Raw genomic sequence first — 15,130 nt, forward strand, 5'->3', positions numbered from 1 at the left:
ATCATCCCGATTAAACGTCGACCGTGCAACCAATTCAACGGGGAGGCAATATTGGATGTATATCCAAGTTATCATCATGATCATGATGAACAAATTAAGGCGCCCGTGAAGTATCATGCATGCATTTCAGTTTATTTCCTTTGACATGTAATTAGAAAGTACTCTTGGTATGTATGTGGAGCACATTACATGCTGAGTTACAGTACTGGTCCACATGCATGTGTGTATCTATATGTGTGTGTGTGTGAAAATTTAAATTTCACTATAGGAAAATGTTATTTATACTTACAATTTTATTTACCTAACAATACGTGCTAACGTGTCAGCTATTAATATATATGTTAAAAATTATGAAATTTAAATTTAAAAGAAAATTGATAAAATTGATCTTGTAAGTAAAATTGTAAAAAAAAAAATTATAAGTATACATATATAGCATTACTTTTCATTATAAATCAAGGAGTTAATTAGTAAGTTTTTGTGGTCTGTTTAATGGATAGATTGTTCTATAAATTAATTCATTAAACTTAAATGATCAGTCAAACCAATGCTTCTATTGTAGCCAATATCCTTTGAACCAGATGGCATAAAGTTCGATTTCCAAATGAGAGAAGCAGGTTTGAAACGTCCCACCCCCATATCAAAAATATTTGGATTGTAAAAATTTGAAAACATGATTCAAAAAACTTAACAAGAGCGCGCAAATCCTTGCACCCAAGGATCGGAACTGAGGGAATCAGGGGAGACGGCCCCCTGGGCCCCTAATTGGCTATGAAAAGCTGTGAGAGGGGTCCCTAGCTCTTCCCCTCGGATGTTGGCAAGTGATTAAACATGTGATCAACTCTATTTACCTTATAATTATCTGTTGAGAATGAATATGACTTTACATGGATAACGTTGACAAGCTTGAATTTTTGTACTTATAATTTCATTATTCCGAGCTAAATTAATTGTTACGAGCTGATCATCTATTTGATAAATTATTTTTTATTTTCTATTGTATTTAAAATACAGTACTACGCGTTCAGTACATGCACTACATATATATATATACATGCTTGGCCGGGCATGATGCAACACGAATTCATTCAGGTCCTCTCACTGTAACCCTGGTCACATTTATGTCTCCAGGCATCGCGCTCCGTGTTTCTTGCTTCATCTAGAAAGGTCTTTTGGAAGTGAAAAGGAAGATTATACGCCCAAAAAAAAAGGGAAGATTATACTTTTGATCTTTACGATCTTGTTTACAATATTTCTACCTTTGCAGCTACTTTTTATCCTTCCGCAGCCCCTAGCTTCCAAAAGCCGAAAGGACAAACCAACTACGACAGCCACGTAAGAAATATTCTTTGTATATAGAATTGGTGAAACGACGCTTTCGAGTGTGAACAATATTATTAATGACATCTCTAGCCAAAACACATGCTATAACACCGACATCCATTATATATCTAACTCCAATCAGGAAATGCCACGTTAGAAAAATAACCCATCAAATGATATAGGCATCCAGATAAATGAAAATGTAGGATGTAAAACAAGTACAGTCTCTATATGGCAAGTTTCGTAAGCCATGATCATTTAAATTTGTGTTACTTACTTCTGATAAATGTTGATCATAGTGTGATCTTCGAACATTATATTTTTTTTTTTAATCTCTCTTTATATATATATATATATATATATTTATTTATATATTGATCGGTGCAGTTTTGTGTTTTGATATCAAGTCTGCTCAGAAGTACATGATGCATATATATAGTTCTCAAGCTAGGATAACATGATGGTTGGCTCTTTTTGCCATCTGCAGCTAGCGCTGAAGAGTCAAGATCCCTTAATTTGGTAGAGTAGTAGTCAAAAGGTTACGCTTTCTGGTGCCAATGGAGGCAGAAGCTTTTTGACAATGGGTTAATTCTCAGATTAAGGATTCCAAAAGAGATTGCATACAAGATAATTAAAGACAGGAGGGTTTTTTTCTATGTGTTGTTGGTGTTGGTATTGTGGGAGGAGTTGAGAGGGTCTTTTCAGAGAAAGGGACTGTGGATGACATAACAGGTGAGAGTGAGTGGGGGAAGAGGGAAGATTACCAAGAAAAATGTTGTGTGGGGGTTATGATAGTTTTTTTTTTCTCTTTTGGCAGTGAAGGGTGGTCTGAGTGGACATATATAAACATATATATTGGAATTTGATTTGGCAGGATTTGAGGGGCTCTATCACTTTCATTCTTTCAACTGCCATAGACATCCTTGACATGAATGGAAGTTTTGATGTACCCTCACCACTCATTGCTCTTTAGACTTCCACATCCCAACAGCCTCAAATCTCTCACCCCCCCCCCCCCCCCCCCCCCCCCCCCTCTCTTTCCCTTCTTCTCTTCCTCATGATCTTTCTCCTTTTTCTCTCTGTGGCCTGGGGTGAACCGTGGTAATTAACGACAATAGTTGTATAATGGAATCGTACAATATTCCTATCTGTCATTTTTCTCTCTGGGTTCTCAGGGAAAGAAAAGGAAGAATATATGCTAGTTCTATGCGCAGCAAGCTAGAGATGTGAACTACTTTTCATAATTTTACGTTACTATTGAAGTGTCCGAATCCCACCAAAAAGGACAAAGAAAATCAGCAAAAGTACTTCTGATCAAAGTGGGATCTAAGACTCCCTTGTAGCTAATTAGGGTCGGTGATATAACTAGAAAAATGATCATCTTAATGGTGCTAATTGCTTTATGAGCAAATTATAACAACGTTTTCAGTGATAAGGACTAAATAATAAAAAAGCACAGGACAACCTTGTCACTTTCTTTGAAACCGGTTAAACCTTTGAGGGATGTTTTGGTACGGTTCATGATCATCAACTACATAAATATGGATCAGCTCCATAATATATCTCTGTTGAGTCTGTACTACGCTAGCTAGGAACTTCGAAACGTGCACATCGATTTGTCTAAATAAAATAAGAAACAGACACTACAAGATAAAGTATTATTGATGATGATGGGTGTTCGGTAAACTAAGGTTGATCAGTTTGGTACTCTTAATTCTAATATTATGAATTTAAACCTTTTGCTTCATTTGCACTACTAACGTGACTCACTCACTAGCTAGTAGTACTTGTGAATAAGGCCTAATTAATTTATACATAATATTGCATTACTAAATACAAATACATTTAACTGACGTTACTAGCTAGTTCTTTCTTTGCGAGCTAGGTTAATTAATACGATCATCATGAGAAATAAGGGAGGTCAATATATTCTCACTGTCATAGAGTTCGATAAAATTTGTTGGTTATTAATAGTCAAACTTTTATAAATAATATTATATATAGTCATGAAATATGCATGCGTCATGCAGTTGTTTAGAAAAAGAGTAAGGTCAATTATTAAAAAATTTCTTTTATTTTTCATATGGATCCTGTATTTATTCATTTTTTTTCAAAATGATTGTACGATACTTGCATATTTATGACTGTAGTTATTATTTTTCAAATTTTATATATTGTAAAAAATGAATTGCAACGTTTAATTTCTATCTTTGGTCAGTCGTGGAAATTGCCTTGTGGCAAATTAAGATCAATAATACCAATAAAATAATTTATAATAAATGGTAAATTTTATATCCCTTTGTTGAAGTTATTGGTGTAAAATGTCATAAAAAGAACCTGATCAGGTATATTACATTAAACTAGGCTCATAAAAAAATAGTTATAGTTACCATGCAAAATGCCAAAATTATACTTGCACATCGACCCATATGAATGTCATTTGATGTAAAATACATCTTGGCTTGGGGTAGCTAGCAGCAGTGAACCTCGTGAAAGAGCTGGTGCAACTGTGCAAGACGGTACTGGACCACTGGTCATTGGTGACAAAGTGATATATAATTTGCGTGTGGATCAAGCGATTAAATTAGCATAATTCTCAGCCATGCATAAACACGCTCCCACCCGGATTCCAATAACATTTAGAAAATATTAAACGTATAAGCTGGCATATGCTGGGGATCATAAAACTCTTCAAATTATCATATATATATGTTAATTTTACAGTACTATATATATATATATATATATATAAGAGGAGGATCCAGCTCATAATATATCCATGGTCATGCTTGATAGCTAGAAAAATGTACGTAATGCTATATATATATATATAGGAAAACACTACTGCCACAGACAACTTTTACCGAAATTGTTTACTGAATTTAATTTTTTTTTAAATTTACTTAGTGATTAAGTAAGTATTTTTAAATAAATACGTGATTTTTTTTTATTTTTAAAAAATGTTTAAATAGTTTTAAAAAATGGTAAAAGAAAAAGTGAAAAAAAAAAAAAACAGATTTGCACTGATAGGTAAAAGATTTCGGTGGAAATCGTCTGTGAACGTAGCATGATCCATATATATATATATATGTGTGTGTGTGTTCATAATTAAATCTCTCTCCCTCTCTCTCTGATCTATATATATATATATATATATCCAGTTTGGTAACTAATTTAAGTTCCCTAATTAATATAAAAAAACAAGGGATCATTTAACTAAACGTGCACTAAGCTGCTTAATGTTTATTTCTTGCGCTCTAAATTTAAATGAGTCTGTCATGACTTCAATCTTTATGGTACATGTGTTCCTATTATATCATGTCATGTCTGATCCCCGAATAGGAGGGGAGTACGTACTAAGTTGAAATGTACATCAGGAATATCTTAGATTTCTAGTATTTTTGTTGACGTACATATATACATACGTGATACGTGTCTGAATATACACAAACATTTGAACTTTATTTTATAAAAAGAAAAAAATTGTTGGTATACTGTGCATGTGTGAGTGCGTCAGAGAGAGAGAGAGAGAGAGAGAGACAGAGAACAGTGCGTGCAAGTCTTGTGTAGACTCCGTAGACAACCATAAGAAGATGGGAAGGAATAATTCATCTGCAAGAAACATTCCATTTCGCGTTTACTAGTTGACCAAAACTACACCGGGTGTGAAGTGTGAACCACACCACAAAAGAAAAAAACCCTTCGTTACCAACTGTTTGTTATACGGACAACATGCACCAAAGCTAGCTATTAGCAATTAGAAGAGGATCAAGGAAAAGAAAAGCTTCGAAATAATGGAAGAAGATCAAAGAGGATCAGCTCCAAATTACGAGCTGCAAGTGTCTTTCTCAACTACTCCACAAGCGATCCCAGAAATGGGGTTTGTACAGTTTGAAGATAACCAGGTTCTAAGTTTCTTGGCTCCCTCGCAGTCTTCTCAGATTTCTCAGCCGCTCAGCGGCGGCGGAACAACAACCACTGCCACCACTAGTACTGGCGTTACATCCAACACAAACCCCACCAACATGGGGTTCAGCCATAACGACCTTGTTACTAGATCTTCTTGGAATAATGATCAGGTGGTTAGCGCACTGTTTTGAGAAAAAACATGACTGAATTAAACAAGATTTTTGCCAATTTTATATACTATTGTGCTCCTTGACATTATTTTTTAATGAGGGATTCGTTTATTGTATGCTTCTCTCACTACTTTAGTATATATCTATTTATGGAGTTCCTGCTTGATCGTATTGTATTTCGATTTTCTTGTTGAAAATTTAGGTCGGAACAATGGACCCCAAGGCCGTCAACGACGAAAACTGTACCGGTAATGCTAGCGATGGCAACAATTCATGGTATCCTTCTCCTAACTTGATCGTTTTCTTAATCTCTTTTTTCATGGGTATTCTCTCTCTCTTCCCCCCCCCCCCCCCCCCCAAAACCCCCAATGCCCAAATAAGTTAATAACAAACATGCACGTATAAGACAACCTCAAAAGAAATTATAGTTTAAATTCTTCCACAGAATCTAAGGAGATCTACGCATATATATGGGAGAGATATTGCTTCTGTTTCCTTACAGCAAGCGTGCTTTTTGCACACCATGTCATTGCAATCTCTATATTCTCTCTCTCTCTCCCTCTGTCTCTCTGTCTCTCTCTCTCTCACTCGTGGGTGCGAGAGCACAAGTAGTACTTCATGGCATAAAAGTCTTGATACACATTGATACCCGAATCCACAAGTACTCCATCAGTGGATTTCTTTTTCTTCCAATTATTAGCCCCGTTCTCATTTCTTTCTTTGCTTGTATTTAAACGAAAAGAAAGAAGGAAGTAAATGGATCTAAGGAATTTGGCAGGTGGAGGAGCTCAAACTCGGATAAGAGCAAGGTGAAGGTGAGAAGGAAGCTTAGAGAGCCAAGGTTCTGTTTCCAAACAAGGAGTGATGTGGATGTCCTTGACGATGGTTACAAATGGAGGAAATATGGCCAGAAGGTTGTCAAGAATAGCCTTCATCCAAGGTACTCGATCTTTCTTTTCCTTTGCTTTTCATTTATTGTGACATTTATATGGATAAAACATACATTTATAAGCTTTAACACAATATATTCATGGTAATAATTAGTGTTCATAAATGAAGATCATAAGCTGATTTGATTAGTATATATATATATGTAATTTATTCACGCGTTATATTATTTGAAAATTCATGTAAAACCCGTTCATGCAAAATAAAGAGTACGCCTTAATTAAGTACTTCTCAATTACAAGATAATATTGTGGATATTGGCATTGAAAATTCATAACTTATAATTAGAAGACTCAAGTAATTTTAGGAAAAAGTACAATATGCAAAAGTAATTAATTTGTTTAATTAATTTTGATGCATAATTAGTTAATTCTGATTTATTAATTAATTAATGCGTCACCCTACTGATTTTGTCGAATTTACATCATAGATTTAGCTTCAAGCCGAGCTAGGTTTGATATTACGTACAGTACATAACTGATCATCCTAACTTATATAGATCATAATTACTTATCTTGTTTATGGCTGGTAAGGAGTATCAAACAAGTTAGTACTTTTCCAGATCAAGCTAGCTAGTTCGATTTTCTTGCATGCATGTACTCCAATTAGCTAATTATTCGATTGATCACCATGCATGCACAGCATCACGACATGCATTTAATTAATTTTTCTTCTTTCCATTATAAATGTGTGTATATAAAGTTGTACTAGCACTATTGGCCCATATGTATATATCGAAGTAGTACTATATATTAATATCGTCTCGACCGGGTAAATCATGTTAAACTAGCAGCTAGAGGGAGGGACTAATCATGAAGGAGAAACATACATCGTACGTTGTAGTGTGGCGGCCTGATTTAATTATTGTTCGATCAAGATATATACACACACACACATGATATTATATGCCTGTCGATCGGGATCGACTCAGTTCCAAAATATGTCTTACGATTTCACTCATTCATGAATCATGATCTAATATTAATCCTGGTATTATGATATATATATATATATATATATATACACATAAATTTCCTACATGTACGTGGTTCCATATTGGAATTCAATTCCAGCTTAAAATTTTAAATATTATTGTTTCTTTAGTTCAGTTACTTGATTCAATGAACAAGACCGGGGATGTTTGTAGAGATACCATACGACGAATGCATGCATGCATGGTGCTCGCTCATCTTTTATTTAGTATCTTTGGTAAATATGGAATATTGTTGATCTTTTAGTACGTGACTAGAAATTAATTAACTTAAATCCTCAAATTCTTCGATTTTTTCCCTTGTCATTACTCCTTCTCTGCTCATGAGTCTAACGATGGTACTAATCCATCGTGGGCAGACATATTCAATCATTAATTATATGGAACGTATTCACTTATATGTAAATGTACTTAATTAATTAGGTCGGGGGTACATAGTCCGCACTATTAAATATTAATTAGCTTTTGAGAGTTGCAAGAGCCATATATCATATACATGCATGTTACACGCAGTACTGAATTCTCTGTCATCATTATATATGAAATTATTTTAAATCAGAAAAAGACATACGAAAGTCATCGTCTCCCTCTCGTGACAACAATGTTGATCATCTTCCTCCTGATCATGAACTACTGTTATGCAATTTTCTAGATAGTTTTGAACTAGTTCCTCCTATATATATATTGATCACAAGAAAAAACATGCATGTAAAATTAGTAATCATTGCAAGGGTGTGATCATGGATTGATGAAGTACTACTATCCAGATCAATGATCTTTAATTAAGCACAATTGTTCCAAAATAAAAACTGGGTGTCGCTAGCATTCGTTTTGTTAATTAATTTGTGTGTATGGTACTGAACATCTTAAATGATAACGGCATTAAAATTGCTGCATGCCGAGTACTTAATAAATTAAATGTAATGAATAAAAAAAGTGAGTTTAGGATTAATAGAGAGCTGTTATATATCCTGTACGTACGTCATGTAACGCGGGATCGATGAATAATTGATGGAGGAGACATATATATATATATATATATATATTGAAAGAAAACCCAGAACCTGACACCCTTACATGAACAGCGCGCGGCAAGTTGAATGCATGATGAACAATGGGTCTTATCTCTGGATGCCCTTTCTTTTTCTTTCTTTTTCTGTGCACGTGTCTGCCCTTTCTTTTTCGGTTTGTGAAAAAGGCTCTGATAACTTCTTGCTTTCTGTCTAAATATAAAGGTTTTTTTAAAGGAGGCTTATGATCTTCCTGGTCTCAGAATTAACTACGGAATTAACTTATAATTTTCCGTTGTCATTTAGAAAGCATGAAAGTATAATTGTACTTATAAATAATAAAGTAAATTAACCAAACAATGCATTAGCAAATTAGCATATATGGTACTCTCAGAAAAGGAAGCCCCAGAAAGAGTTAAGAACCATGAAGGTACGTGCTACCAACTACCAATTATTGAAATAGGAGACCAATTATTAGCATAAACATGCCTAAATTAAGATCAGGAATAACAGGATAACCTGAAGTTGATAGTTTTCACATTTTACGTACACACAATAATGAAAAGATCATCACCTAACATATATATATATATATATATAGGCTAGTACTGCTTGTGTCGGGGTTTGGAATTTGAGAGTTGAAAGTTACAGCTGCTGGGTCTCTGTGTGCAGCTGGTTTGATAAACTTTCTAGGACATAAAATTAAACTTAAAAAAAGAAAGGTTATGCATTGAATCTGGTAGCATATAATAAAAGAGCATTCACAAGATTATGAGCTGGTTAATTAATATGGAAGGATGATTACTGATCATCAGCATGCCATGATTCCTAGTTTAGCTAGTACGTAGTCCAAGCTATCTAGATCGATTAAGAACGGCCTAATGAGCTGCTTAATTACTCACAATAGAATAAGTTGGTGCATTCTTTATTAGAATGTAAGATCCCAATTACCATGCATGGGCTCGTATAAACTTTGAAGATCGACATGGTGAAATGGACGGCAAGCATCTTCTGGAATGGATCTCTTTTGAGTATGATTGTCAAATTGATGCTCGCTAGCAGCCGTTTATATTCCTCCTGGGACATTATAAATCTCCTGCAGGAAGTCCAGGAATGTCGTTAATAATTTTATATAGATATAATGTTGTGAGTAAAGGCCGCTGTTATATTTCAATGGTTCTTATAATAACCATGATCTACAAATAGTAGATCATGCGCGGTTGAGGTTCTTGGGGGTATTTCTAAGGATATTTTAACCGTTATATAGTTTCTTCTACTCATCTTGTTTCCCTTGCGCATGTGTTGCATTTCTTAGCTAGGCTTTGTTTTGAATCCTGAAGGACTTAAAGCCCCTGTGCTTGTGTTTCTTGCTCTCTATTCTCATCTTGTAAACAAAAGGAACGATTAGTAATGCTAATTATCATCTTGCACTTGAAAAACCATAATACACTGACAACAAAAATATAGTTGCAAGAAGGGATATTCAGATTGATGGTAGAGAATACAAGAAACCGTAGGAAAAGAAACGGATGGGCGCTTTAGACTAAGATATCAGCCCTTGAACCAGTGGGCAATTACCTCAACGGCCAAGTCCTATATATCCATGATAAATTAGCTAGTAACGTTCAATAGGAGGCTGCATGATTGCAGATGATTTGATTTTTACACTACTGCTCAGTTTTCCTGATAATAATATATACACATTTTTTTTCCCTGCTCAGTTTGCAGATGCTAAATTACGCATGGCAAAAAATGGTTGGTACACCCACTAGCCACGATCCGGCCGTCAGATGAATATGTTTATAATAAGCCTTTTTGACTGCTATGAAGTGAAATTATTACAATTTGATGATCGTGATCATATTGTTTTAATAGAAGGGATCTTGGTTTTTTCTATGCCTTGATCTGGTTGATCATCATGAATTTGATCTTGACAAGAGAAAATGATCAAAAGAATAGAATTTTTTTTCTTAGTACTGCTCAGTACTAGATCATCATGATCTCTTTATATTGTGTGAAGTACAAGACTGTTTATGATCAAGCTGGAAAAACATGTTTTTGCATATTCTACACCGTTCTAATTTTGCCTTCATTTTCATGCATGCATGCATGCATTAGCAGTACTTGATGTGCTACTAGTTTTCTTTTTCCTATACAAATTTTACAACAGGATTAATATTAAAGGGTACTCATTTATATGTTGACTTATATGTTGGCTAATGGCAGAAGTTATTACCGATGTACCCATAATAACTGTCGGGTGAAGAAGAGAGTGGAACGATTATCAGAGGATTGTCGAATGGTGATAACAACATATGAAGGTAGACACAACCACTCTCCTTGTGATGACTCAAACTCATCTGAACATGAATGCTTTACCTCATTCTGATTGAATATCGATGCATGGCGCAGCCTCAATCCGATCGATCGAGAACAAAAAACGTTGTTGTAATATTATTAATGAATATATATCTTGTATCAGTTTGTGACAGTATTAAATTATGTCGATATGATTTTGAGGGATTAATCGCTGATATATTTATTAATGTTCATAAGTACGTACGTACCTAGCTGTCTGTCAGTTTCAAAAGAGGATGTCTTGCAGTGTATTAATTAGGCCTCTAGATCGAAGTGCTAGCTAGCTAGTTGATCATCATGCTGTTATTACGAATATAATTTAGCTTTTGGGTAGTGAATGCATTATTTATACGTACGTACGTACCTGTATTGCTCTCAACTTTTTTTCAACGCCAAAGTTACGAGTCAGCAGAAAAGAATCACAAGAACATGAAAATCATCATTAAAGCAAGCGCGGCTTGATTTGTATGAAGCATGCCCAGCGGCTCTGCTCGGAAATCCACCATGCATGTCGTACAACAGCTCTCTCTCTCTCTCTCTCTCTCTCTCTCTCTCTCTCTCTCTCTCCAAATCATGTGGAAAGAGAAAAAGTGGAGAAATGGGCTACAGACATAAGCAGAATTCAAATGCCATAGGTGGTACTGTTCACTTAAGCTATTCTCGAACTGTTGTCTCGTTATATTATATTTTTCTTCTCTCCGCAAAGTACAGTACTGGATTACATTGGGGATCATAATTCCCTCCAGATCCCCAAAATAGATGATCATGTTCATTTCGGGATCGAAATTGCCTGCAGTTTGAGATGATCTTGTCCGAATACCCTGAGAAAGGTGCTCCATCGACTTCTTCTTTTTTTCTTATCTTATCCTCCTGAAAACATGTTTTACATCTGGTTTGAGATTATGTAATATTATCCAAATGCTCAAGATCATTTCCACAAAATAAGACAGTTCCATTGACTTCCATCAGAGTGACAAATGTATATACTATGTATATTTTTGTTTGGAACGAATAGGAAGGATGTTTGCTTCCCACCTCCACTAGGAATAAGTTTCAACCGATCTTATAATTGCAGGCTGAACTTCCATACATAGGTTTTGGAGGTGAAGGGATCAGTTCTAAGCTGGGCCTATTGAGAAACAAAGCAATGACTATTCAGTTTGAGATGAACTAAAACAGTGTTCCAACTGCGCGACAGTGAAATGAACTAGAACCTAATCAAGAAAAAAAAAAGCTCCTGGAATAATCAAAATTCCCTCTTTCCAATGGGCCCACTCGTGTACTACAAAGGCCTAGGAGCCCTATAAAGCAAACCCATAACATTCAGCCCCAACTGGTTCATTTGGGCTGACAATCGTAAGCCCCAAATCATTCAGCACAACTGACAGATAAAGTTATTGCATAACCACGCCCGAATAACATGAAACTCAAATGTCTCTCCCAAATAAGTATCCCTGGCGGGATAATGGGGAGTTTAAACAGTAACCAACTCGAACCCAATTTGAATGATGGGATTGGATTACGCAATACGCAGACCTGAGCAAGCCCTCCCTTACTCTATATATACTGGAGGGAACTCTTGATCAAGGTAAGTTGATTTAAGTCTTGAATTCATAGAGATATTATACCAGTAATTTGACTTGGGCAGCAGAGATGTTTAATACCTTTTAAGCCTTCTCTGAATTTTCTGGTGCAGGTTCACTGGAAGTGTTGACGGGCATGTGAAACACGTCCACATCAACTCCAATCCGTGAAAAAGATGTTGAGCAAAGATTTGAATACAAATCCTTTAAATTATTTGAATAGAGATATCTAGCTACAAGATTAATATTGTTCATGCCGTTTTTTTTTTTTAAACAGTGTAGATTCCTATAAATATTTAATGTCCTATCTATGATCTCTTATTAAATACTATCTAGCTAATTTTGTTAAATTAATTTGAAAGAATCATTATAGATCTCTGCTAATCTCTAAGTCATGATATGTATTGGTCAAATATTTTTTTATCTAAATTTTAAATCTTAAATTAGAAGAAAAAAAAAACAGTAGCAGTTAGTATCTTAGTATCTTGTAAATTTTTCCAAGCATCAATAGTTTTTATTGTTGGAAAATATTTTAGTTATAAAAAGATTACACAAAAAAGGATGTTACTTATCATCTCATACCACACACTTTATATATTTAAAAAATTATTATTTTATGTTATTCTTACGAAACTAATTGAGTTGTTTTACTCATTACCCATATATCACATATTTATTATGGAAAAAAATTAAAAAATATATATAATGTGTAATGTGTGAGATTAAAGTAGAATTATTGATACACAAAATTTCTGATATTATCTCTGAAGTACCAAGATCATGGAACATCCAAAAAATGTAAGAACTGTTTGATGAAGAAAGCATAACATAAATACAACAAATACCATTACCTTCTCGTTCCAGAAGTCAGGAAAAACCAATATGGACTCCAAATACCATAGGAGAATTTTCAGTCAAAACAGCCTATTAATTGATCATCAACAACTAGGAAGACATCTAACAGGAACCCAACCAGAATATCTTCAAGAATATTTGGAAGCTGAAAATTCATGACCGACACAAAGCTATTGATTTGGAAAATCATTTGGAATATACTGCCAACAAGATCAAGAATTAAAGAAGCCATCTCAACAGCACAAGCAGAAGAATCCTTTGCATGAAGAAGAAACATCTCTCCATCTATTTATAAAATGCCCCATTGTCAAAATTCTATGCTATCAAAACTCATGGTCACTTAAGCTAGAAAATCTACCAATTGAATCAATGAGAAACTGGATAAAAATCATCATTTCTCCGAGCAAAGAGTTAGGACTGAAGAAAGAAGAAGAATATTACTTTTCAGCTGTTTGCAGTTTTACTGTTATACTTCATATGGAGGCAAAGAAATGATATACTCCATAACCACACTCTTTTCGTACTTGCATCAGCAGAAATCCAACTGAACAAAATTAACTAAGACTATAAGGAAGCGTGGATTGTAAAACAACAAATTCAAATTACTAGCTGGAAGTGTCCTCCCATCAACTACCAAAGCTTCTCTTTTGATGCAGCAGTCAAATATTCCTACTCAGTAGCCTCAGTAGTTTGTAGGGATCACAGCGGAAAAATTTTGAAAATCCAGACGAAAAAGATCACCACATCCAACCCTCTGGCAGCAAAAGCAAAGGCAGTTTTACTAGCTACAAAAATGACCTCTCAAAGAAAACAAGAAATGACAATTCTGAAAGGTGATAATCAGTTGGTAATAGATGCACTGGATACCACAAGAACCAATCCTCTATGGTTAATCGATCCCATCATTGAAGACATAAAGCACTTATCAACTCTTTTCAGCAAGTGGGTCTTTACAAAAATTCATCGATATGCAAATTGATGTACGCACGCTATGGCGCAATAAGTTGCAACCAATCTTGTGTTTGGCTGCATATCCTTTGATTTACAATTTATATACTTTTTTATTTCTTGATAATAGAAAAGATCCACCTTAAATTTTGTAACTTTATATTATATTATATGTAATCTTGATTAGGAAAAAAGAAAATAGGGATGGAATCGTGTACCCTCGTACCATTCCCCCCTCCAATTTTTGTTTCTCCTCTCTCTCTCTAAAGGCGAAGCAATCTCTCACCCCCAGTCGCGCCTCTCTCTCTCTAACTCGAAACTCTCTTTCTCACCCCTCATAGGACACTTTGGGCTTTGCTACATACAGTCAGGAAATGCAGTCGGTGTGCAGTCGGCTGTACGGAATGAATAAAAAAAAATTATAAAAAAATTATTTTATATTCAGGGGGACCTACATGAATTATAAAAAGTTATAAAAATAATATTTTTTTTTTCATGTAGATTCCGTATTAATTTTTTTTTTACAGTCGACTGCATGCCGACTACATTTTCCGACTGCACAAATCATTTCTGGGACACTCTCAACTCCTCGCCACTATCCCATTCTGTCAACATACACTTCATAGACACTTCCAACTCATCAAGGAAGCTAAATAGAGCCGCTTCATTGGTATACCCATATTCCAATTTAACATCATCTAGCGGCATCTTGACAAATGGTTGGTCTGCAAGCTTTGTCTTGACCCCAATGTATTAATTTTGGGGCCCAACGTCGATCAAGAAGCCGCAACCAAATTTTTTTGCTTTGTTTTCTCGGCGATTTTTTTTTTTTAGCTTCGTTACAGGTAAACGGGGTTGGGTACTTTGGAGTAATCGCATATCCACGTCAGTTTATATATTTAAAAAGAAAAAGAAAAAAAAAAAAAGAAAAAAAAGTAAAGAAATGAAATCCAAATTGAAACATTAGGAACATTGTTTCTGCTGGATAGCGCTTGAACTCAGAAAACAATAATCCAAACCCAGTTGGAGCTGGGT

At 34.9% G+C, this 15,130-nt stretch overlaps 1 protein-coding gene across 2 annotated transcripts; it reads left to right on the forward strand.

The window, feature by feature from the left end:
• The first annotated feature begins 4,919 nt into the window (after positions 1 to 4,919).
• Positions 4,920 to 11,068, forward strand: LOC122291310 (probable WRKY transcription factor 12). 2 transcript variants are annotated; one of them, XM_043098991.1, is made up of 4 exons: positions 4,920 to 5,402; positions 5,605 to 5,678; positions 6,181 to 6,342; positions 10,581 to 11,068. In XM_043098991.1, exons 1-4 carry the CDS (start codon positions 5,118 to 5,120, stop codon positions 10,738 to 10,740), a joined length of 681 nt encoding a protein of 226 aa, XP_042954925.1. In that variant the 5' UTR covers positions 4,920 to 5,117; the 3' UTR covers positions 10,741 to 11,068. The 2 variants fall into 2 exon arrangements, with proteins under 2 accessions (XP_042954925.1, XP_042954923.1); XM_043098989.1 differs by having other exon boundaries at positions 4,926 to 5,402; positions 10,578 to 11,068.
• The last annotated feature ends 4,062 nt before the right edge of the window (positions 11,069 to 15,130 follow it).

Source organism: Carya illinoinensis, chromosome 13 (genome assembly GCF_018687715.1).
Source record: "Carya illinoinensis cultivar Pawnee chromosome 13, C.illinoinensisPawnee_v1, whole genome shotgun sequence".
Lineage (NCBI taxonomy): Eukaryota > Viridiplantae > Streptophyta > Magnoliopsida > Fagales > Juglandaceae > Carya > Carya illinoinensis.

Coding starts and splice junctions, on each gene's coding strand:
- LOC122291310 (XM_043098989.1), top strand. CDS start 5,118: ATGGAAGAAGATCAAAGAGGATCAGCTCCAAATTACGAGCTGCAAGTG. Junction 5,403..5,604: donor CTTCTTGGAATAATGATCAG/GTGGTTAGCGCA, acceptor TTGAAAATTTAG/GTCGGAACAATGGACCCCAA. Junction 6,343..10,577: donor AAGAATAGCCTTCATCCAAG/GTACTCGATCTT, acceptor GGCTAATGGCAG/AAGTTATTACCGATGTACCC.